Here is a 22987-nt window from a genome sequence, read left to right as displayed (position 1 = left end):
GTGGGGGGGGGGGCAATTCCCCCCCCCCCCACATGATGAACTCTGTTTGTGTGTGCCCACAGAGATGGCTCTGAGTGCCACCTCTGGCACCCGTGCCATAGGTTCGCCATCACTGGTTTAGATCTTGGAAGAGGGGAGTGCTGCTAAGAATTATGGACTGTCAGTTCCTGGGTGGTAAACTCCTGGACATTTGGGGGGCAGAGCAGGGCCTGAGGGGGGCCTCGGCAGGGGCTAATGTTTACTTTCCAAAATAAGGATTTTCTCCAGGAGAACTGATATCTGTAGGAGAACTGATATTGTTACATTCTGGGAGGTTCCTAAGTCTCTCCTGGAGGTAGGCAGCTCTGTTCCTGGGTGTAAACCCACTGAATGGGAGGATGAAGGGCAGCAGACTAGCTTCTGATTAACTCAGGGTGACCTTGCTTCAGTTTGCCTTCCTTTCCCACCGCCCCCCGTGATGATGATTTCGAGACAGCTGAACAGCACGGGAGATCCTCGTGCAGAATTACTCCAGGGCAGCCCCACTGAGCTGCATAAGGCGTCGCTGGCGGAGATCCTCGTTAAAAGGACGGGAAGCATTTTTTTCTTTCATTTTACTGCAGCACTGAACCGGTTAAGTCTACCGAGCTGCTGGCTAGAGAGGCCGAGCAAGGTGGGGCGTCATAGAAGAAAGGCTCCCTTCCAGCGCGGTGGGGGAGGGGCCGGCCTTTGAATTGCGACGGGGAGGAAGGCCTGCCGAGTTGTAGCCGGATCCGGGGTAGGTTTACTTGCGAGTAAGTCCTTGAATCAGAAGCGCTTCGATCTCGGAAGGGAGAAATGCCGCCGTCAGCGCCGGTTTTGCTCCACTGTGCAAAGGGACGGGGGCGGGGATGATCCGTGCATTGAAGTGGAAGGAAAATCCACCGTAAGAAGACTGGCACTCAATTGCGGGTTCTTTTACTTCTGCACACACACACACAAAGCGTCTCAATCATTGCGTTTGCAGCTCTCGGGTGTCAAATTCCTGCCGGGGGGCGGGGGGACATGGGGAAGGAGATCAGTGGGATGTAATGCCATAGTGACACCCCCCCCCCCTTTCCAAAGCGGACATTTCCCTCCAGGGGATCTGATTGCTGTATTCCGGAGATCAGCTATGATTTCGGCAGATCTCCAGGCCTCACCTGGAGGTTGGGAATCCTAGTGGGCATTGGATTGAGGAGGGGATAATCAGTGTCTTTAAGTACTAGGAAACTGGGGCTCCGTGGCTTGCTTGTTTGTTTTTAATTCTGCATTTTTGACCCATAAGTTAAAAAAAAGGCACGAGGTGGGGGACTCCTGCTTGGATGGGAATCAGAAGCAGCCCCCTCCTAAGACCCTGATGCGTTGCCAGTCTGGGATGGGGCAGCTAACTGGAACGTGCACCTGCCACCACCTGTCAAGGCATACTCACCTTGGTAGAGTAATGCAGCAGAGCCCACCCAAGTTTGGTGCCAATAATCCTTCCAGTATCACATACAATAAAGCATATTAAAGCTTTATTGAAGAAGTTTAGAAAGTGTTAAAAACAGGCATGGAGTTCAGTGGCAGTAGGGTGCCATCAACTGAATGACAAAGCTGTCCTGCTGATTGGAGTCTCCCACAGTGCTGGTTGGTCTGAAGGCAGTTTCCAGAGCCTTGCACAAGCATCCTCTTCAAGTGAGGGGGACTGCGCGGGGGCCGGGGGGGGGGGATAATAAAGGGAGGAGGGATTCTTATCTCTAGCTACCTGTATGGGAAAAGCTGACCATCACCATCTGACCAGGTTAACCACTTGTGGGGCAGGTGTTGATGGAGCCTTGCAGGACAGGAGCCATCTTTCCCCTTTCATTCCAGATTCACGCCTGAAACATACCAGTTAATTAGGGAAAGGTGGCAAAGCACCTGAGGGGAAAAAGCCTTCAACAGGCGAGTTCCTTTAGATGGTCTCTCTTTTAACACACACCCCCACCCCCCCCAGCTATGCACTGGACTTCAATGGCACACAGAAGGTGTAGGTTCAGGTTCTGCTGTGGGGATGCCAGTGAGAACACAAAGCTTCTTTTCAAGCCAGGAGACCCAGGCAGAAGTCCCAAACGTGAGATGAACCATTCATGCCGATTGGCTGGCCTGCATCCCCCCCCCCCTTCCCTCTCATGGGTAGCTTCCCTTGGGGGTTCATTGCTTTCACCTGCCCCTGTTCATCCCAGCAGTCCTTGTTCCTCACCAGAAGAGGCTTGACACGACTCTTCCTGTTCCCGCCTGCTGTTGCTTGGGCAGAGCTACTGCCTGATGCTTCAGGGCTATTGAGGAGATGCCTTCAAGACTGAAGGTCAGTCATTTTGTCTTGGGGTCAGTTGACCTTGGGACGTAGCCCCTTGAACACTGCTGATTCCCCTTCAGCAGAGGCAAAATCTGTGGCCTTTGCAACTGATTTTAAATGAGCCAAGTAGGGACAATGGAATTTTCTCAGGGACCAATCAAGCATATCTTTGAAAGCTTATTATGTAATATGGCACAATTGCTTTAATCCTGATCCACAAACCACAACAAAGACAGCCATTTTGATGCAGCAGAGCAATCCTGGGTGTGCCTTAATGGGTTGGTGATGTAGCTCAGTTCTCTTTTGTGTTGTTTCGGCCATTTTGATATCCTTTCCTCCGCCTCTTAATAGGTGTATGAAGAGTGGCACAATTTCACAGTCGGAGAGGACCCAATAGAAGGCAGAGGAGATGGAAGAGCAGAGCCAAGAAGGAGTGGGAACTGGCAAGACAGCGTGGAAAGGCCTCCGTCCCATTCAGGCTGGGAGTGGTGTTGAGCTCTGGGAAAGGGCTGTGCCAGGGATCCTGCATCAGGACTCTATGATCTCCAAGGAACATCGCCAGCTCTTCCGGCAGTTCCGCTACCAAGAGGCTGATGGTCCCAGAGAGGTTTGTAGCCAGCTCCATAGACTCTGCAATCACTGGCTGAAGCCAGAGAGGCACTCCAAGAAGCAGATCCTGGACCTGGTGGTCCTGGAACAGTTCCTAGCTATCCTGCCCCCAGAGATGTAGAGCTGGATCAGGGGATGCCGACCGGTGACCAGTTCCCAGGCAGTGGCCCTAGCTGAAGGTTTCCTCCTGAGTCAGGCAAAGGAGAAAAGGCAGGCAGAGCTGGTGAGAAGGTTTCGTTCATTCAATTCAAACAGCAGCCTTCTCCTAAGACAAAGTGTTTCTACCTCTAGAAAATATACTAGACTGGACTTCCAGGGAAGATGATTATTCGACTGGTTTGAGTGTGCAGAAGCTCCCTGCTGCACTTTATTGAAAGAGTCTGGAGTCAGAGCAGATTGGGTCTGATTCTAGCCTCTCCAGAAGTTCTGGAGACCTTCAGATTCAACAGGTGGACTATAGGGCTTATTTTAGACCCACTAGTTCTGAAAACATCCAGGATTAGTAAGTGTGAGCTGCCTTCGGCTTCAGAATCCGCCTCTCCATTTTTTCCCTACCCCCTTCTCAGTTTCACTTTCCCTGTCTTTTAAGTCTTCTTTTTTCCCTTTTATACCTTCTATTATCTCTTTTCCCCTGTATCCACACCAATGGAACATTTTTTTTGTTATAATGTTTTGTGAAAAAATAATTTTATTTTTTTTAAAGGAAAATTTACTAGGCTGAGAAGAAAACCTGCCTGTGGTTGAAGTGATTCTGCTGCTTGATGCAGGGGGAGACTGGGGCAGGATCCGTCTCCTTGGCCTGTTCCATTCCTTCTCTTACCTGTCTCCCTTGCTGCCCTTTCAGATGTGTGGACCATCCATGGAGAGAGAAACTAAGTTCTGTGAGGTAGGAGGAGCGCCATCGGAAGAACGGCAGAGGGTGGAGCCTGCCCAAGATGCCCTCTTACGTGGTAAGGGCTTCTCATGCCACGATGGGATTGGGGCATCCAGGGAAGTTGATGAGCAAAAAGAAGGAAAAAAAATCCTTCTGCACACAGCACAGAGTGGACTTTTGACACTCTTTGCCCATAGGTGTATTGATGGCCTCTCACTTTAAAGGGGAACTAGACAGATTCAGGGAGAGCAAGTGTGTTCTTCTTCATATTAATTAAAATATACATATCTCACCTTCCTCGTGTAAGAGTGACTCCAGATGACTTGGAAAAAAACACCTGGCACCTCTTGGAACATTGAGGGTGGGTCCAAGATGGGTCCAAATCACACGCATCTGTGTGTGATTTCATGTTGATCATAAAAATCATAGAAACATAGAGCTGGAAGATACTCCCAAAGGGCATCTGCTCCAACTTTCTGCATAATTAAAGAAATTCACAACCACCTCCCCCTCACATCCCCCAGTGACCTCTGTTTCATACCCAAAAGATGGCAAAAAAAATCCTCCAGGATTCCTGGACCAATCTGGCCTAGAGGAAAATTGCTTCCTGACCCCAGAATGTAAAATGGGGACATGAGAACACAGCACTGGTGCAACCCTTTCTGCCCTCCTTTTCGTGGTCTCCCTAAGTTCACAGAATCAGCATTGCTGTAAGATGGGTATCTCGCCTCGGCTTCAAAACCTTCAAAGAAAGAGAGCCCACTGTCTCTAGGAAGACTGTTACACTGAGAAACTGCTCTAGCTGTCAGGAAGTTCTTCGTGATGTTTAGCCAAACACTTTCGATTTGATTTCAACCCACTGGTTCTAATCTGATTCAGGTCAACCCAAAACAACTCTACACCATCCTCTATATCAGCGGTTCTCAACCTGTGGATGGTGATCCCTTTGGGAGTCGAACAACCCTTTCACAGGGGTCGCCTAAGGCCATTGGAAAACACATATTTCTGATGGTCTTAGGAACCGGGACACAAATAACTTTATGGCTGGGAGTCGCCACAACATGAGGAACTGTTTTAAAGGTTCGCGGCATTAGGAAGGTTGAGAACCACTGCTCTATATGACACCCCTTCAGATACTTGAAGATGGTTTTCGTATTGCCTCTCAGTCTTCTCTTCTCCAGGCCAAATATACTCAGCTCTGTCAACATTTCCTCATAGAACTTGTTCTCCAGATTCCTCACCAACTTGTTCCTCTGGACACATTCCCGCTCGTCTGCATCCTTAGAATGATAGTGTTGAAAGGGACCATTCAGGCCATTTAGTCCAATTCCTAACTTAGTACAGGATCAGCCTAGTGCAGGGGTGTGCAACCTGTGGCTCTCCAGATGTTCATGGACTACAAACCCCATCAGCCCATGCCATGCTGGCAGGGGCTGATGGGATTTGTAGTCCATGAACATCTGGAGAACCGCAGGTTGCAGACCCCTGGCCTAGCGCATCCTTGCTAAGAGTTTGTTTAGTTGCTTACAATGTAGGTGTTATGCCTTTGTTAATATACCCCAAGTTCTCATTAGCCTTTTTTGCTGCTGCATCACACTTGCTGCTCATATTTAGCTTACAGTCCCCACCCATACCCCTAGATTTTGTTCACATACACTGCTATGCAGAAGTGTATCACCCATCCAGTGTCCTAATTTTTGCTCACGGCCATCTACCTTTCCAGTATGTTCAGATCTTATTGATTTGTATCTCTGTCTTCTGATGTGTTTGCTTCTCCTCCTAATTTGGTGTCATCTGCAAATTTAATGGATTCTCCCTCCGCCATCTCATGCAGATCATTTATAAAAAACATTGAAATGTACCAGGTCCAAATCTAAGCCCTGCAACACCCCAATGAATACCTCTCTCCATTCAGATGTACTGCCATTGACAACTTCTTTAACTGTGGTGCCCAAAACTGAACACAGCAGTCCAGGTAAGGTCTGAGCAGAGTAAAGTGATACCAACACTTTGCGAGATCTGGACACTATACTTCTGTTGATACAGTCCAAAATTGCATTGGCATGATGTTGACATCTGGTTGAGAAGCTGAACATGGAAGTCAGCATATCAGAAGACACTCTGGAAACTCATAGATACTACCCTGCATTTTTCAGATGCTCTAAGGTCAGGTCTGGGTTTTTGGGCAGATGTGATGGTCACATGTCATGTAAAGTCATTTCTGTGCCCCCTCCTCACAGAGGCCTGGATGCGGGGGCAAGTGACAAGGTTCAGCCAGTGGGGAAAAGGCCTGTTTGGGCTTGAGTCTGATCTAGAAGAAGAGAAGTGTTGGGATTTGTATCCTGCTTTTCTCAAAAAGGCTTACAACTCCTTCCTTTCCTCTCCTCCAACAGACATCTTGTGAGCTAGATGGGGCTGAGACAGCTCTCCAAGAACTGTGACCAGCTCAAGGTCGTCCAGCAGCCTTCATGTGTAAAAGTGTGGTAACAAACCTAGTTCACCAGATTAGAGTCCACTGCTCTTAACCACTAGATCTTGCTGGCTCTCTATTACTCTCAGATTTTTGAGCTCTGGAGTCCAGAGGGCACATGTCAACTCTCAGAGAAGTCTGAAATGTGTCAGCAGCTCATGGGAATCTGGTGCTTCTCTTCCGCATTTCTCACAGCTTAGTAAAAATCCTCCCAATTGTGTTGAATATACATAGGGAAAGGCTGAAAGCCCTGGAAAGGGGGGTGCGTGAAGCAGGATTCAAACAAGCAAATCAAATATGAATCGAGGCTAACACCCTTCCTTCTTCCTTTGTCCCCCTTGCAGGTAGTAGAGAGACATTGTCGAGCTACCGTCTTTGCGGAGAAGTGGAAATGGCAGCTGTACCTGTGGCCCAGGTAGGGGAGATGAGTGGGGGAAAGCCTGAATCCTCCATCTTTCTCAGGGGGCTTTCATTCCTGCTGTTGCTGCACAGTGAGAGAGGCTGTGAACACTACATCCTTCCAGAATACCCCCTTCCAGTGTGCAGTCTCTGCCTGGTACGAGCTCTGAAGAGGGAATCTGCTTTTTCTTTCAGTGTCCATTTTCCTTTGAGGATGTTACAGTGTATTTCACCGATGCTGAGTGGGCCCTGCTGGATCGGGACCAAAAAGTTCTCTATGCTGAAGTCATGCTGGACAACTATGAGAGTGTGGCCTTTGTGGGTAAGCATCTTTCATAGGTGCCAAATTTACAAATCGCTGCCATTGGGATGATGCTTGAATCAAAATATTAAACTGCAGTACATCATTGGGAGGTTTGCTTCTGTGCTCACCCAGGAGTTGGGGTGGCAGTGGAAGCCATGTGGAGTGACCATGTGGCCAGAGCCGGGGCAAATGTGGCCAGTGTTGTGGCCAGCTTGAATTTATCGTCTCTGGGCAAGGTAGTTGAGGGGGTGTTGGCAGAACAACTGCAGGTGTTTTTGGATGTTACTGTGGCTCTGCACTCATACCAGTCTGGCTTTCAGCCTGGCCATGGCACACAGACTTTGCTGGTCACCATCATGGATGAGCTCCATCTCCAGATGGGTCGAGGCAGGCCAGTACTGCTGTTGCTTTTAGACCGCACAGCAGCATTTGACATGGTCGAGTACGATCTTTTGACCCTCTGCTTCACCATTTCTGGGATTTGGGGCACAACCTTAGAGAGGTTGGCCTCATTTCTCCAGGATCGGGGACAGTGGGTAGCACTTGGGGAGAGGATGGCCGAGTGGTGCCCTTTGCTTCGCAGACTGCAACAAGGGCCAGTCCCCTCTCCAATGTTATTTAACGCCTATATGCGACCCCCTGGCTCAGCTGGTGCAGAGCTTTGGGCTGGGTTGCCATGCTGATGACACCCGGCCTTTTCTGCTAATGGAGGTCCAACTGGCCACCGCCCATGATAGTTTGGCTAAGTGTCTGGACGCCATGGCAGTGTGGTTGAGAAAGAGCAAGTTGAAACTTAGTCCATCAAACATGGAGAGCCTGTGGTGGGAGTGGGGGCAGGGTTCCAATTTCCAGAATTTGGTGGAGTAGCTTTAATACCTGCCTCCTCCATTAAAAGCCTGGAGCCCTCCCTTTCTGTGGAGGCCCAGGTCTCACATGGCCATCTCTGCCAGGCCAGACAGTTGGCCCCCTACCTGTCCCATTCAGACCTTGCCACAATAATTCATGCAATGGTCACCTCCTGGCTGGATTACTGTAACTCACTCTACACTGGCCTGCCCTTGAGACTGCTCCAGAAATTACAGTTAGTCCAGAAAGCAGCAGTGAGGGTTCTTACTGAGATTCTGGTAAGAATGGACATTTGACCTGTGCTCTGCCAACTGTACTGACTACCAGTTGAATTCCAGGTCACGGTGAAGATTTTGGTGTTAACCTTCAAGGTTTTGAGTGATCTGGAATCTTCGTATCTTCAGGACCGCTTCTCCTCATATTTCCCCTGGAGGGTACTATGCTCTACCAATAGTAACCTCCTGGTGGTTCCTGGCCCCAAGGATGTCTGTCTAGCATCAGCCAGGGCCTTTTCTGCTCTGGCCCTGGTCTGGTGGAACCTCCCTATCATCTGAGACCAGGGTTCTCTGGGATCTTAGCTACACAGGGCCTGTAAGACAGAGATGTTCCGTCAGGCCATCAGTTGAGACAGCCATGGTCCTTTCCACCTTATTGGCCTCTTTATCCGTCCCCCCCGCCATAAATTTAATTATGGGGTGGGGGATGAAAGAATTTTAAAGCTATGTGGGGGCCCTTATTGGTACCCTACTGGTGATCTAAATTTATTAGTTGCCAACATTGAGGAGATTATTGTTTAGTGTTTTATTGCTTAGTATTATTGACAATTGTTTGAATTTGATATTGGTTTGTTGTTCATTTAATAATGTGTGTTTGCCGCCGTGAGCCTGGGCTTTGGTTGGGAAAGGACAGGGTAGTAAACCTAATAAAATAAATAAATGAGAGCCAGGATGGGTGTCGTGGCCTTAGAGGGAGACAAATAAATTATTTGTATATGTCTCCTTCCCACACTCTCTCCATCTCTGTCTCCCAAAGCATCCAGGAATGTAAGAGAAACTATATTGGAGGCAGATAAAGGCCTTGCTTCTGAAGAAGGGCTGGAGAGTTTCTCAAGAGGATCTCAAGAGAGTACTTCCTTCCCAAGTGAGCTGGCTGAGAGTGAGTATCCTTCATGGGTATGTTAAGAGCAAGGAACAGCCATAGAGGTTTTCTGCTGGACTTCTTAGCAACTCTGTTTTGGTAGAATTATAAAGCCTGCTGGTCAAGGAGGGAAAGAGGCTTTTTGTGACTTGGGATCTGGAGACTTGGAAGCTCCCTCTGAGGATGAGCTCAGTTGTGATCCATTTAGTTCCTTTAGGGCAGTGATGGCGAACCTTTTTGAGACTGAGTGCCCAAATTGCAACCCAAACCCCACTTATTTATCGCAAAGTGCCAACCCGGCAAGTTAACCTGAATGCTGATGTTTTAGTTTAGAAAAAACCGGTTGGCTCCCTCTTCCTCTGCCCCACCTGCTCGACCAGGGGCCAGCCTGCTCTAGCCTCCAGAATGTCCCATGCGCACCGCTCTGTGCTTCTCTAGCATCTCTGCTTCCTTTCCCCCCCCCTTCAGGCAGCAACCACCCAGAGCACAGTCACCAGGCCCGCCAGCTGAGTCCTCCCTGCTCACCGCGGTGTGCGCACATCATGCTCAGTGGCCCAGGCCAACCTAGATGTGTGTGTGTGTGGGGGGGTGATTTTCTGTCCCCCACATGACGAACTCTGTGTGAGTGTGCCCACAGAGAGGGCTGCGAGTGCCACCTCTGGCACCTGTGCCATAGGTTCGCCATCACTGCTTTAGGGGCTGCAGTATCCTTAAATACTGGACATTCCAGGGAAAAGTGGGGAATTTATTTAAGAATACCTTTGCTGGATGAGTCAAAGGCCTGTCAGCCCTTTCCTCCAGTGGTCACTACATGCTTCCAGGCCTCCCCTCTCTGCAGCAACTATCATCACTTCTAAAAACCATGGGAGTTCACTTCAAAGTGTAGTGTTGACTTGTGGAGGTCCAGGCAAACATGTATTTTGGGAGGCCTCTTCACTCTCATCACACCTGGAAGGAAACTTTATGTATGATTGCAGGAGTAAAAATTATGATAACTTTATGTATTGAATCATCAAATGACCTTCACAGCAAATCACATGTGAAGGGTGGGGAATGGCTCCTTGCCACTTTCCCCCCCTTAAAGTACATATTGGCCAATGACATACAAGACATCTGCTGTGCAATGGAGGCAAATGTGTATTGCTGCAAGATTTCTTGTATGGACGTATTTCTTAAAGCCTCATATGATGAGAGGGTGGTTGGGACATTGGTGCCCTTAAGCTTTCCCACTGCCTTGTACCCTGAGGAGATCTTTTTCTCTCCAAAATTCTAACAGTCAGGAGATGCCCAACGTTTGATCAGGAGTGCCTGATTGGGGGGTTTGGTTTCTTGTGTAGGTGGTGATTGGACCTCTTTCTTTGCTCCTGCAGGAGATGTCGAGGAGACAGTTGGGGAATTCCAGACATTCACACTGGAGAAAGATGTGAAACAGGAATCCGAATGTCACTTCAGTGATCAAGATGGTTCAGAGAGGCTGGAGGGAAACCATGTAGAGAAGATAAAGATTGAACCCATTCCTTGCCAAGTCGATTATTTCCATGAAGTAATTCCAAAGACGGAGGAAACAAGCAAATGGTTGGAGTGTGGACTGAACTTTTCAGATCGAACTCAGTATAATATACATTTGGGGGAGCACCCTGGAAACCAGGTCCATAAATGCCTGCAGTGTGGAAAGAGCTTCCATTGTGGAGAAGAGCTCATTAGACACCAAAGAATCCATATATCAGAGAAAGTGTATAGCTGCTCAGACTGTGGCAGGAAGTTCCCAGAGAAAACAAGCCTTATTCAGCACCAAAAAGTTCATTCAGAAGGGCAACTATTTATCTGCTCAGAGAGTGGAAAGAGTTTCTTTGCACATAAGTGCTTTCTGTGTGGAAAATACTTCAAGTACAGATCAGCACTTCTTTTGCACCGAAGAACCCACACAGGGGAAAAACCTTTTGAATGCTCAGAGTGTGGAAAGAAATTCAGTAGGAATTTCTGTCTTCAACAGCATCAGAGAACCCACACAGGGGAGAAACCTTTTGAATGCTCAGAGTGTGGAAAGAGATTTGGTCAGTGTGTCACTCTTCAACAGCATCAGAGAATCCACACAGGGGAGAAACCATTTGAATGCGCAGAGTGTGGAAAGAGATTCAGTCACAGTATCAGTCTTCAACGGCATGAAAGAATCCACACAGGAGAAAAAACTTTTGAATGCACAGAATGTGGAAAGAAATTCCTTAGAAGTTGCCATCTTCAGCATCATCAGAGAACCCACACAGGGGAGAAACCCTTTGAATGCTTAGAGTGTGGAAAGAAATGCACTAGGAGTTTCCATCTTCAACAACATCTAAGAACTCACACAGGGGAGAAACCTTTTGAATGCTCAGAGTGTGGCAAGAAATTCAGTCAGAATGGCAATCTTATAAATCATTACAGAACCCACAGAGGGGAAAAACCTTTTGAATGCCCAGTGTGTGGAAAGAAATGTAGTAGGAGTTTCCATCTTCAACAGCATCTAAGAACCCACACAGGGGAGAAACCTTTCGAATGCTCAGAATGTGGAAAGAAATTCAGCCAGAGTGGCAACCTTCAACAGCATCTAAAAACCCACAGAGGGGAGAAACCTTTTGAATGCTCTGAGTGTGGAAAGAGATTCAGTAGGAGTTTCCATCTTCAACAACATATAAGAAACCACACAGGGGAAAAACCTTTTGAATGCTCAGAATGTGGAATGAGTTTCAACTGGAGTGGCTATCTTCAACGGCATCAAAGAACACACACAGGGGAGAAGCCTTTTGAATGCTCAGATTGTGGAAAGAAATTCAATAGGAGTTGCAATCTTCAACGGCATCTACGAACCCACACAGAGAGAAACCTTTTAACTGTTCAGAGTGTAGAAAGAATTTCACTCGCAGATTCTGCTTTCAGCAACATCAGTGAATCCATAAGAGAAACCATGTAACCTGACTGTGACAAGAGCTTTTCTCATATTTCACAAAGACTCAAAAAGTCCACTGAGGGTTGAAACGTTATTAACTCTTTATGTTAATAGAAATCTGACCCCAACCATAGAAATAGGGGGAAAATAAGCCATTAGTGCGGCTGTAGATCTGAATAGGGCAAAGAAGAAAGACAAAGTTATTTAGAACAATTCAAAGAATTTGAGCCTAAACACAAAAAATATCAAAGTTCTCAGACCTGGGGACCCACAAGAAATTTGCAGAATCAGCCACTCCATTTTTTTGCCCTCCTTTCTTCCTCTCCTCACTTCCATCAACTTTCTTTGCAGGCTTCCCTCCCTGCCCTGCTCTTGAGAGCTTGTCCAAAGCAGTCCAGAGAAGCATGCCAAGCCTTCCCTTCCTACAGCCCTGCTATCAGTGGCTCACTCAGAGCAGTCCAGGCAGGCATGCTGAGGGTCCCCACCCCACAACAGCTTGCCTGGATTGCTCCAGACAGATGCACTTTAGCTTCCTTCCCACCCACCCTCTGCAACTTGACTGGACTGCTCCAGGCAGGCTTGCCAAGGCTTCCTGCTCACTCTCTCTCCCTGTGTTAGCAGCTCACAAGGACTGCTCCAGGTAGGTTCTCTGAGGCTGCTGTTGGTCGCAGTGCAGCTCCCAGAATTAGTCAGAAGCCTGAGATAGGAGCATTCTCTGCATGAGCACAGCTTTTTTATTGGGAGGGGGGGTTTACCCACAGATTTTTAAAAAAGTTTTCAGCAAAGTTTGGGAGTACCCCAAGTTTGAAGAAATTGTATTTGGGGTAAGTGTGCCCTCTATCTGCAGATTTAAGTATCTGAAGATAGGAAGCACAGCTGCGAATTAGATATATGAATAAAGGATGTAAAGAAAGCCTTAAGAGAGTTGGAAATTAAGAAAATAAACTTCAGTATTTGCTTGTCAGCAGTTCTTTGAATCAGGCAATTAAGTGTGTGGCCTGTGAACTGAGTAAAAGTAGGGAAGTGAGTACAATTATTGCCATAAAAGATGAGAAAGTACTTAACAAATTTTAGCAGAGTTTGGTGGGTTTTGTGCTAATTTGTACTCCTTCCAGAATCTTAATTTGAGCCAAATTAATGAATTTGTTACAAAAAGGAACATCCTTACATTGTTAGAATAAGAGAAAAGAAAGATTATCTCATCAGTATACAGGAAATTCAGGAAGCAATTAAATATATTTAAAGCACAAATCTTTGAGGCTTGATGATATTACACCAGAGTTTTACCAGCAGTTCATGGAAATAGTTGCAAATCAATTCCTTGCTGCAATAAACTAGATTTATACTTTATATATTACCAACGTCTTGGTCAGAGTCCAGTAGTTATACCATAGCCTAGTGAAGATCCTACTAGTGTGAGCACTTCCTTACCACTGTCTTGCTGAACTGGTTAAAAATAAATGCAGAAAAATAAAAGTGGATCAAAGCAGTTTTGAAGTGCCTGCCAGCTTTTGGGTTCTGGGAACAGGTTAAGGCAGCATTTGTTTATGCAACTTTCAGAGCACATTTATCTATCTGTGATGTCTTACCAAACCAAATTCTCATAAATCGAGTTCAGTCTCATTATTTAATTTATTGATAAAACCTATTAGCAGTATGAAATCCTGACTCGGTATTGGGTCTAAAACTAGATAATGTACACATTAAATTGATGCTTATGCAGACGACATTGTCATCTTCTTAACTGATATGGTGAATCTAGAGCTCAGCTGCATTTTATCCTTGATTCCTTTTCACTTGTATCGGATTCTAGAAAGAACTGTAGCCACACCTTTCAATGATGCTTTCTCAAGTTTCGATAGTTCAAACTGGATTAAAAAGATAGTTTCCCCTTCCTTTTCCCCTTCCTCTCCCTTTTTCTTTTCCTTTTGACACTCTGTAATGAGACTGCTGCTGAAATAATGAAACCTCTGCTGGCTATTGGCCTCTTCATTGTCATTCATTTGGCCTCTTCATTGTCTCTTCATTGGCCCATACTCACCTTGTAGGAATTCTCTCTCCCCACGGAGTAACAGTGTAGTTTAAGATGCCCTTTGTATATAGTGTATTAGTTTAGACTAGGTTCTACAGTGTTAACTATATGCTTTTAATTTTGTATTTAAATATATTCATATATATATATATATCGTTGTGAACTAGTGTGGTACAGTTGTTGAGAGTGGCAGACTCTAATCTGGAGAACTGGGTTCAATTCCCACTCCTCCATATGAAGTCATAGCACTGGGTGACTTTTGGACCGAAGTTACGATGTTCTCCTCAAACTCTCTTTGTCCAAAATGGTAGAGGCAGGTGGAGCCAAAGTGGCAAAGAGCCCACCCTCCAAATATGTCATGTTGCTTGGGAAACCTTATGTAAGGTTCGCTAGGTAAGTCAGTTATTGGAAAAATACTTACCTAGAGATTTATCTAGAGATTGTAAGAGATTGATTGACTCTATAGAGAAAGCCATTGCTCTAGGTTTGCAAGACTGGAGCAAGGCTGTTAATGATAGAACATTTTGGAGGACATTGATTCATAGGGTTGCCATGAGTTGAAAGCGACTTTATGGCAGTTTCCACACACACCTAGGTATAGAGAGTAGTCATGACAACTCAAATACTTTAGAAATTCAGTAGGAATTTAGAAGATAACTTAAAACCAGCAATACGTAACATTAGAAACTTTCCTTATGGAAAAATTGTTGTTTTACTCTAGGCCACATTAATGCCATTAAAATGATGATAATACCAAAAAGTTACTTACGTGCTAATGAATGTTCCTTTTGTAATTAACAATAAAAATTTACAGATACAGCCTCAAAGGTATGTTTTCTCCAGACTCTCTGTGCAAATTGTTGCATATACTGGCCATTAGGCTTCTTAGGCTGTTAAAACGTATACCTAGCTTAGTGGGGGTAAAGTGCAGACAACTGGGGAAGGCAATGGCAAACCACTCCATAAATATAGTCTGCCTAGTAAATGTCATGATGTGACTTCACCCAATGGGTCAGTGATCACTCAGTGTTTGCACAAGAAACTACCTTTTCCTTTACCAGTAGGGTTTTCAAACCAAGAGTCATTCAGTAGTTTGCTATTGTCTGCCCCTGTGTAATAACCCTGGTATTCCTTGGAGGTCTCCTATTTAAGTACAAACTAGGGCCAATGCTGCTTAACTTCCGAGATCTGACAAGATTGGCTGTCCTGGGCCATCCATGTTTTAGGTTATTAAGTAGCAGGAAATGTCAGGAATATTCACTGTCTTTCGGATCATTTTCCATCTGTTTGGATTTCAAAGAAAAATTACACAAAATGATTCATCAGTTTTATATGACTCTGAAACTGATAGCTAAAATATAGAATTCCTTCTCAGGTATCAGCTAATATTGACATTCTGTACAAGTAGATTTTTATTCACGTGTGGTAGCTTTGCCAAAGGGCAATTATGTATGGGAATAGAATAGTACTTTTGTAAAGTTTTGGTTTGGATAGAGAAACATGCTCCTGAAATTATGCTATTAAGTTACCATGTTTCCAGAAAAATTGGAAACCATTCCATTGAATTTGATCACGGCAACAAGGTTTGTATTTGTGAGATATTAGAAATGAAAAGAGATCCTGGAAATTAATGAATGGGTTATAAAGCAGAGGCATTTATTTAATTATTAGGCTTGCATCCCTTCAGAACGGCTGGAATGAATAATTGAGGTCCATTTTGTTATGAAGTATTTAGAGAAAATCTATGGAAATAATATTAATTTACACTGTGTTGTAATCAGATTTGAAATCTGTAGTTTGAAAGCTTGTCGTTTGTAAGTTCTGGGTTTTTAAATATTAATAAAAACCTAAATTTAAAAAAGGAGGAAGTGGTATATATACTCTAGTTGTGGAAAGAGCTTTAGCCATGATTTTTTATTTTATTTATTGTGCACCTTCCTCACTTGGACTCAAGACAGATTACACACAGTAAGTCAATACAGACATCAGGATGGGACATTCAGTAGAACAATGCTACAGGATATACTTTACAGTAATCTGGAACCTGTCAGAAAAATTGAAATTAGAAATGGAGCAATGCATAAGTTTTAACGTGATTTATTGTAAAGCAAAAATTACATAGTAGTATACTTACAGCAACAGGTAGTATGAACTATGCACTGTAACAGGCCACAGTCCTCACCTATTGTCCAGATAACTTTCTGAACCATTTTGTTCTGGAATTGGCCTTATTATCTGTAAAAGAACCCACCTGAATAATTCCTGTTATGCATAGTTTGCAGAAAGCCAGAAGAGTGACAACCATCCTAACTATGCAATGAAGGCCAACAACCAGCTAAAGAACTGGCAGCTGTGAAATCAACCAATAATGATAAATGAAATATGAAGCTTCTCTGAATCAACCCAAGTCACAGAACTGAAGAAAGACCAAGTCAGTTTCCCAATATTGTTTGTACTGATCTCTTCTGGGTAACACTAGACTCTCCTTTATAGTTAAGTCCAATAAACCCTTCTTTCCAAAGTTCTGTCTGTAGCATGACATGAGATTCCCAACACTAGAATAGAATAGAATAGAATCTTTATTGGCCAAGTGTGATTGGACACACAAGGAATTTGTCTCCGGTGCATATGCTCTCAGTGTACATAAAAGAAAAATACATTTGTCAAGAATCATAAGGTACAGCACTTAATTTGTTGTGGCTGCGATTGCTTATAAAGTCTCTTGGAAGGAAACCAGGCAGCTCTTGACCCCAGGAATCCTATATAACTACAGAGATGGAGAAAATGAACGCTTTGGAGGGTGGACTCTTGAGACACCACATCCCTTCCCTACTGAGCTCTCTCTCTCGTCCCCTAGTTTGCCCTCCCCAGGCTTCATTCTCAAATCCCCAGGAACGTCCTGCCCTGGAGATGGCAACCTCGGAGGCGGCGGGGTTGTTTTCGTAGCAGCTTCATTGCATGGGTGAGACCGCCTCTAAAGATTAAAGTGGGAGAGTCCGAAGTCCTAGAAAGGCACTGGGAGGGGGGCGCGGCGGCCGTTCCTGCTCTCTCTCTAGCTGCGGCTTGAATGGCTGAGGATCTGGTGAGCTCAGAGGGGCTGGGGGGAAAATAATGTTAAAAATAAAATGAAGTGCGGGGAAGGCTCAAATGCAAGAGAGCAGAGAGGGAAGAGGGGGTGTGGGGGAGAGAGCCCCCCCCCCTCAGGAGCCGCCTCCCACCACGTGTTCCTTGCCCTGCATCAGCAAAGCCAAGCAAATTCCTTAAAAAAATAGCTGGCGAATAAAGATCCGCGGAAGACCTGGAGAGTAAAGGACTTGTTTACTTCTTTAGACTGGGGAGGGGGCGACGGGCCAAGGCTGGGGGGCAGAAGGAGCAGAGGATTTGGGGGAGGGAGCAAAGGAAAGCCCTCCCCCAAAACTCCTGCCCCTACCCCTGCTTTTCAGCCTAGCCCCAGGAGGTCGTCTCTTCCTTCCCCTTCAGCTCCTTTCATGTCAGACTTCCCAGGGACATCAAATTTGCCCCTTGATGGGTGTGGGTGTGTGTGTTGGAGGAAGGCCCCCTCCCCAAGTGTTCATTTTTTGTTTGGACATCTTTGTCCCTCTCTTCTGAGTTGTGAACTGCTCTTTTACTCCACTGGGCATGTAGGAAGGGGTAGCGTTGGCATCTCCAAGCTGGAAACTTCCTGGAGATTTGGGGGTGGAGGTTGGGGAGAGGAGGGTTTGGTTTGGGGGGGACCTCAGCTGGGCCCACCATCCGAAGCAGCCATTTTCTCTAGGAGGGCTGATTTCTGTAGTCTGGAGATCAGTGGTGATTCCAGGAGACATTCAGGCACCACCTTGAGGCTGGCAACCCTAGAAGGGGAGTGTCTCCTCTTGGCTTCCAGAGTTTCATAACCAGAGTTGCAGGACTTCTTCAAGGTCTGCTATTGTGGGCACAAGATAAGAGATGCCCTCCCTGATCAGCACATCTATAAATCACAATCTCAGGCCTGGTTTGCACATGTAAGAGCAGGAGGTGGCAATATGGAGCATTCATTCGTTCGTTCGTTCGTTCGTTCAACTTACACCCCGCCCTATACTATAGTCTCAGGGCGGCTAACAAATGGGGATGAAATCCCATTAAAACCTAATGGAGGATTGGGCTGGCTCACTTTAATTGCTGTGTTCTTTATGCCTCCTTTCCCTAAATGTGGGCTCAAGACAGATTCACTTCAGACCGCAGGTGAGGGAGGAATTTATGGAGTATTTTCCTGGTTTAAAAAGTCCCTGCCTCAGGAAAACAGCATCATAATCAATGGCCGTTTCCGCACGGCCCATGGAGAGTGCCCCACCGCAGAATTCTTTGCCGGGCGATGGAGGCGGGAGGAAACTTCAGATGGAAGCATGTGGACTGGCCTCCAGAGGATCGACGTAGGCGGCGATGCTGACTCCGCGAACGAGCCGCTTCTTCCCTTTCTCTCGCTCTCTCGACTCACTGCAGTCCTCGTTGTCAGCCTGCTGCAGGTCGCTGCCCGCTTCACGCTGCCCCTCCTCACCTCCAGGTGGGGCCTGGAGGACAGCGTGAAGCGAAGGCTTCTGGACGGCCAGCAGGTCACTTCCACGGGACAGAGTTTAACATCGAAAAAGGAGACAGGCGGTTCCCGGGCGGTGTTGTTCAGACCGCCGGGACATTTCGCAGCCGGAAAACAACCTTTAAAGCACATTTTCAGGGCGCGGCTGACGACACCGCCTCTGGGGAGAGGGGGAGCGACGCGGAACATGCTGCTGCTTAGCAGAAGCGGCCGGGCTGTAGGCATTGGTTCCCCTGGGAACGGCAAGCACCTGTTCCCAGGGCGCCATTAATAGGCCGTGCGGAAACGGCCAGAGACAGAGGATAGAAATGTTCTCTGCAGTGCTGACTTCGCAATTGGGACATTCAGAGCTGATGTCTCCCACTGCCACCTCAAGTCCATCCCATCCCTCCAGATCTTGGCCACCTTGTTCCCAGCACTTTCTCCTCATTGTCTGGAGCAGCTGAAAGAACTTGACTTCTCTTAGAAAGGATGAGGGAGTGGGGTGGCTTCAGGCAGGGTCAAGGATTCACCACCCTGGAATGGATTTGCAGAGGTTGAGAGGAAACATGGCCCAAAGGGGAGGGGATTGCCCCTAGACTGAATGGCTTGGTGAGAGGAAAGATGTGGGGCCAAATGCTCTCGAGCCTTCCTAGATCATGTTCTGACCCAAACCCAATCCAGGGAGAGGTTTTCTCAAGGGACTGGTAGATAAAATTTGTCTGTTAGCAGAGGAGGATTTCTCTTTCTTGCCATTCTCTTTCTTTCTTGCCCTCCCAGACAGTGGCAGCAGCAGAAAACCATCCTTGATGCCTTTTCTGCCATCTTCTCTGTGTGGTGAAGGGAAAAGATCATCATGCACCCAGCTCAAGTATGGAGGGGGAGGAGTGTTCACTGGGAAAATGTGCAGCAGAAGGCAGGAAAGATTCCTTCTCTGTTCCAAGACTGTGAAGATTGGACTGCTTGCTTTTCGTTCTGGTGCTGAAGATGTCTAGGCTGTCCACTGAGGAGGCAAGAAAACCTTGGAATTCTAGCATTCCCTAAATTAGCTCATTCCATAGTTTTTATGCTGGGTTGTTCTCTACTGTGTTCATGCCTGATTTCCCTTTCTTTCAACAGGAGGTATGTGGGAGTCAGCAGATGAAACTTCTGAGCACCCAGTGACCAAACAGGAAGATGCATATCCAGATGCAAAAGAGAATGTTGAATATTGTAAGTCACTGGGAAAGGCAGGGGGAAATGACCCACCAAGGAATAATTCCAGTCGTTTACAAGATGATGTCTCTCATGATGTTCCAATACTTCAGCGAATATGCAAAGGAACCAATAGAAATGAAATTAAAACTGAGGAGAAATTCCCTGAAAAATCAGACATTAATATTCATTGGAACACCTGTAACAAAAAGACGATAGACCGTGAGAAGACTTTTGAGCAAACAAATAACCTTACTTCCCATCAAAGAATTCATACAGAGGAGAAACCATATAAATGCCTGGAATGTGGGAAAAGTTTCAGTCAGAGTGCACACCTTTCCTGCCATCAAAGAATTCACACAGGTGAAAAGCCATATAAATGCCTGGAGTGTGGAAAAAGCTTTAGTCGGAAGGGAAGTCTTTATTCCCATCACAAAATCCACACAGGGGAGAAACCATATGACTGCCTGGAGTGTGGAAAAAGCTTCCGGTGGAGTGGGCACCTTACTTCCCATCAAAGAACTCACACAGGTGAGAAACCATATAAATGCCTGGAATGTGGAAAAAACTTCAGTCAGAATGGATACCTTATTTCCCATCTAAGAATTCACACAGGGGAGAAACCATATGACTGCCTGGAGTGTGGAAAAAGCTTCCGTTGGAGTGGATATCTTACTTCCCATCAAAGAATTCATACAGGTGAGAAACCATATAAATGCCTGGAGTGTGGCAAAAGCTTCAGAGTTAGTGGAAGGCTTGCTTCCCATCAGAGTATCCACACAGGGAAGACACCATATAAATGTCTGGAGTGTGGAACCTGCTTCAGTGAAACTGAAAAACTTACTATCCATCAAAAAATTCACACAGGTGAGAAAAAATATAAATGCCTAGACTGTGGAAAAAGCTTCCGGTGGAGTGGAAACCTTACTTCCCATCAAAGAACACACACAGTGGAGAAACCATACGAATGCCTGGAGTGTGGGAAAAGGTTCCGTCGGAGTGGGCACCTTACTAGCCATCAAAGAATTCACACAGGGGAGAAACCATATAAATGCCTGGAGTGTGGAGCAAGCTTTAGTGAGAGAGGGTACCTTACTCGTCATCAAAGAATTCACACAAGGGAGAAAAGATATAACTGCTTAGATTGTGGGAAAACATTCACTCATAGCGGAAGCCTTACATGCCATCAAAGAACTCACACAGGGGAGAAACCATATGAATGCCTGGAGTGTGGAAAAAGCTTCTGTCGGAGAGGACACCTTACTTGCCATCAAAGAATTCACACAGGGGAGAAACCATATAAATGCCTGGAGTGTGGAACAAGCTTTAGTGAGAGAGGGCACCTTACTCGCCATCAAAGAATTCACACAAAGGAGAAAAGATATAAATGCCTAGAGTGTGGGAAAAGGTTCACTCATAGTGGAACCCTTACTTGCCATCAGAGAATTCACACAGGGGAGAAACCTTATAAATGTCTGGAGTGTGGGAAAAGTTTCAGTCAGAGTGGAACCCTTACTTCGCATCAAATAATTCACACTGGGGAAAAACCATATATATGCCTAGAGTGTGGAAAAAGTTTCACTTATAAAGGGAGCCTTACTGCCCATCAAAGAATTCACCCAGGGTAGAAACCATAGGAATACCTAGATAGTGGGGAAAACTTCCAAGTTCATACGTTATTTACTAACAAGGAACATACAGGAAAGTAATGATTGAAATGTTTGTTATGTAGAAAAATTGCATCAAACCAAACAAATAGAAAATATTATGGAAATGGCTCAGATCAAAAGGGACATAGGGTTGATCACAGGTGCTTAGCAGTTAACTGTGGGGTGCCTCCCATAACCAGAGCCGCAGTTCAGGAATAGGCATGGGGATTCTCTGGTGACCCCATCCACAACTGCTGTTGGAGCAGGAGGAGGGCAACAGGGGTGAGACCTGGTATGAGGTCATGTATTCCCACTAACAGGTCCACAAGAAGCTGCTCAGTGTGACCTGGCCCACCCATGGTGACAGCCACCAACCACTCCAGATAGCTAGTAGCAACTGAGGGCTCCTCCAACACTGGTGATCCTAGAATACTATGTACATTCACTTTTGCTGAGTCTCCACCTGCTCCCTCTCAATGGCTGCCCACATGAATGAGAGAGCAGGATGGGAATGTGCTGGGTGCAGGTACTATGCCCTGGGGCCCAGCAGTTGCTCCATGTCCCCAGATCCATCAGGGATCACACCAGCCACAGCATCTGAGCCCAGACCAAGGCTCCCTGCCTCTCTCCATCCCCTCTGGCCCCCATCCCTGTGCAAGATATGGAGTTAGTCTGGTGCAATGCTATTTATTTTACTTTTTAATTAGTTTAATTTAGGGATTGTGAAATGTTGGATGATAAATTAGGTGAAGACTTCATAGTTGCTACAGAGAGATTCAAATCTGGTTGCTGCTATAGCACTCTGTGATTCAATAGTGGTTCAATTCTAGGATGCACACCTGCATCTCAGTTGGGGAGAGAGGAGGGAAAGTGAAAGGAAAGGGGAAAGAGCATGAAGAACACATTTTTACCTGCCAGTTGTGAGAGAGGAAAAAGAATGTAATATCCTATTACTCGCTGGAGCTTGCTAAGGTTAAAATCAACTGCCTCAGCTGGAGGGAGGGGAGTCTAACAGGTAAAGTCCTGCATTTCCCCAAGTATGCAAAGGACAGTGATATAGAGACCATCACATCATTTGAAAGTTTACACTAGTGCTAATTTTTATTGCATGCTTTTTCCTGTGAAAATAGGATCAGTTAGCACTTGTGTACACCATTCAGGTTCTTGCCTAATAATATGAGCAGTTTCTTATTTTAAATAAAATAATTAACTCAGAAATGTTCCCTGCTTGTTTTGCTGGTTAAGGAGCAAACACCTAGAACCCCGCATATTTCATGGTACTATAAAGTAAGTCTTTTTGGCTGTAGTCAAATGTGCCCGCAGACACAAAAAGACTGGGAATCCCTGCTTTAGAGCATTCCTAGAGTTGGAAGGGACTTCCAGGGTTATTCCCATTGCTGCTTATGTAGTTGGCTCCATCCTATGGCTGTTTCACCACCGCGGCAAGAATTCTGCCGCGGAGGCGGAGGTCGTCACATCTAAGCAAGGCGCGCAGCCCTCCCGGAGAGGCTGGCAGACGGCAGGCGGCTTCGTGATGGAGTCGCTTTTTCTTCGTTTCACCATTTGTTGCCGGTCTGTTGTTTGCCGCTTGTCCCTCCTCACCCTGGTCGGAGGACAGCGCATGGGCTTCATCGCCAGCAGGCCGCATCGCATCGGGACACGGGCAGGTGAGCGGGGACAGGGT

General features: G+C 46.2%; 1 protein-coding gene across 1 annotated transcript; it reads left to right on the top strand.

The window, feature by feature from the left end:
* The first annotated feature begins 667 nt into the window (after positions 1 to 667).
* Positions 668 to 22521, top strand: LOC125429794 (zinc finger protein 850-like). Its single transcript, XM_048491258.1, has 10 exons — positions 668 to 757; positions 2669 to 2924; positions 3771 to 3876; positions 6615 to 6685; positions 6865 to 6991; positions 8852 to 8974; positions 10327 to 11014; positions 11267 to 11900; positions 18111 to 18723; positions 19580 to 22521. The coding sequence occupies exons 2-10, from the start codon at positions 2727 to 2729 to the stop codon at positions 21280 to 21282; spliced, it is 4263 nt and encodes a 1420-aa protein (XP_048347215.1). The 5' UTR covers positions 668 to 757; positions 2669 to 2726; the 3' UTR covers positions 21283 to 22521.
* The last annotated feature ends 466 nt before the right edge of the window (positions 22522 to 22987 follow it).

Source organism: Sphaerodactylus townsendi, linkage group LG03 (genome assembly GCF_021028975.2).
Source record: "Sphaerodactylus townsendi isolate TG3544 linkage group LG03, MPM_Stown_v2.3, whole genome shotgun sequence".
NCBI classification, from domain to species: domain Eukaryota; kingdom Metazoa; phylum Chordata; class Lepidosauria; order Squamata; family Sphaerodactylidae; genus Sphaerodactylus; species Sphaerodactylus townsendi.
Note: the sequence above shows the minus strand (reverse complement) of the source record. Positions and strands in the feature narration are given on the sequence as shown.

Excerpts from the sequence above, each read along its gene's own strand:
- LOC125429794 (XM_048491258.1), top strand. The coding sequence starts at position 2,727 with ATGGAAGAGCAGAGCCAAGAAGGAGTGGGAACTGGCAAGACAGCGTGG. Across the intron at positions 3,877-6,614 it reads CCAAGATGCCCTCTTACGTG|GTAGTAGAGAGACATTGTCG; the intron begins GTAAGGGCTTCT and ends TCCCCCTTGCAG. Across the intron at positions 18,724-19,579 it reads CATTGGTTCCCCTGGGAACG|GAGGTATGTGGGAGTCAGCA; the intron begins GCAAGCACCTGT and ends TTCTTTCAACAG.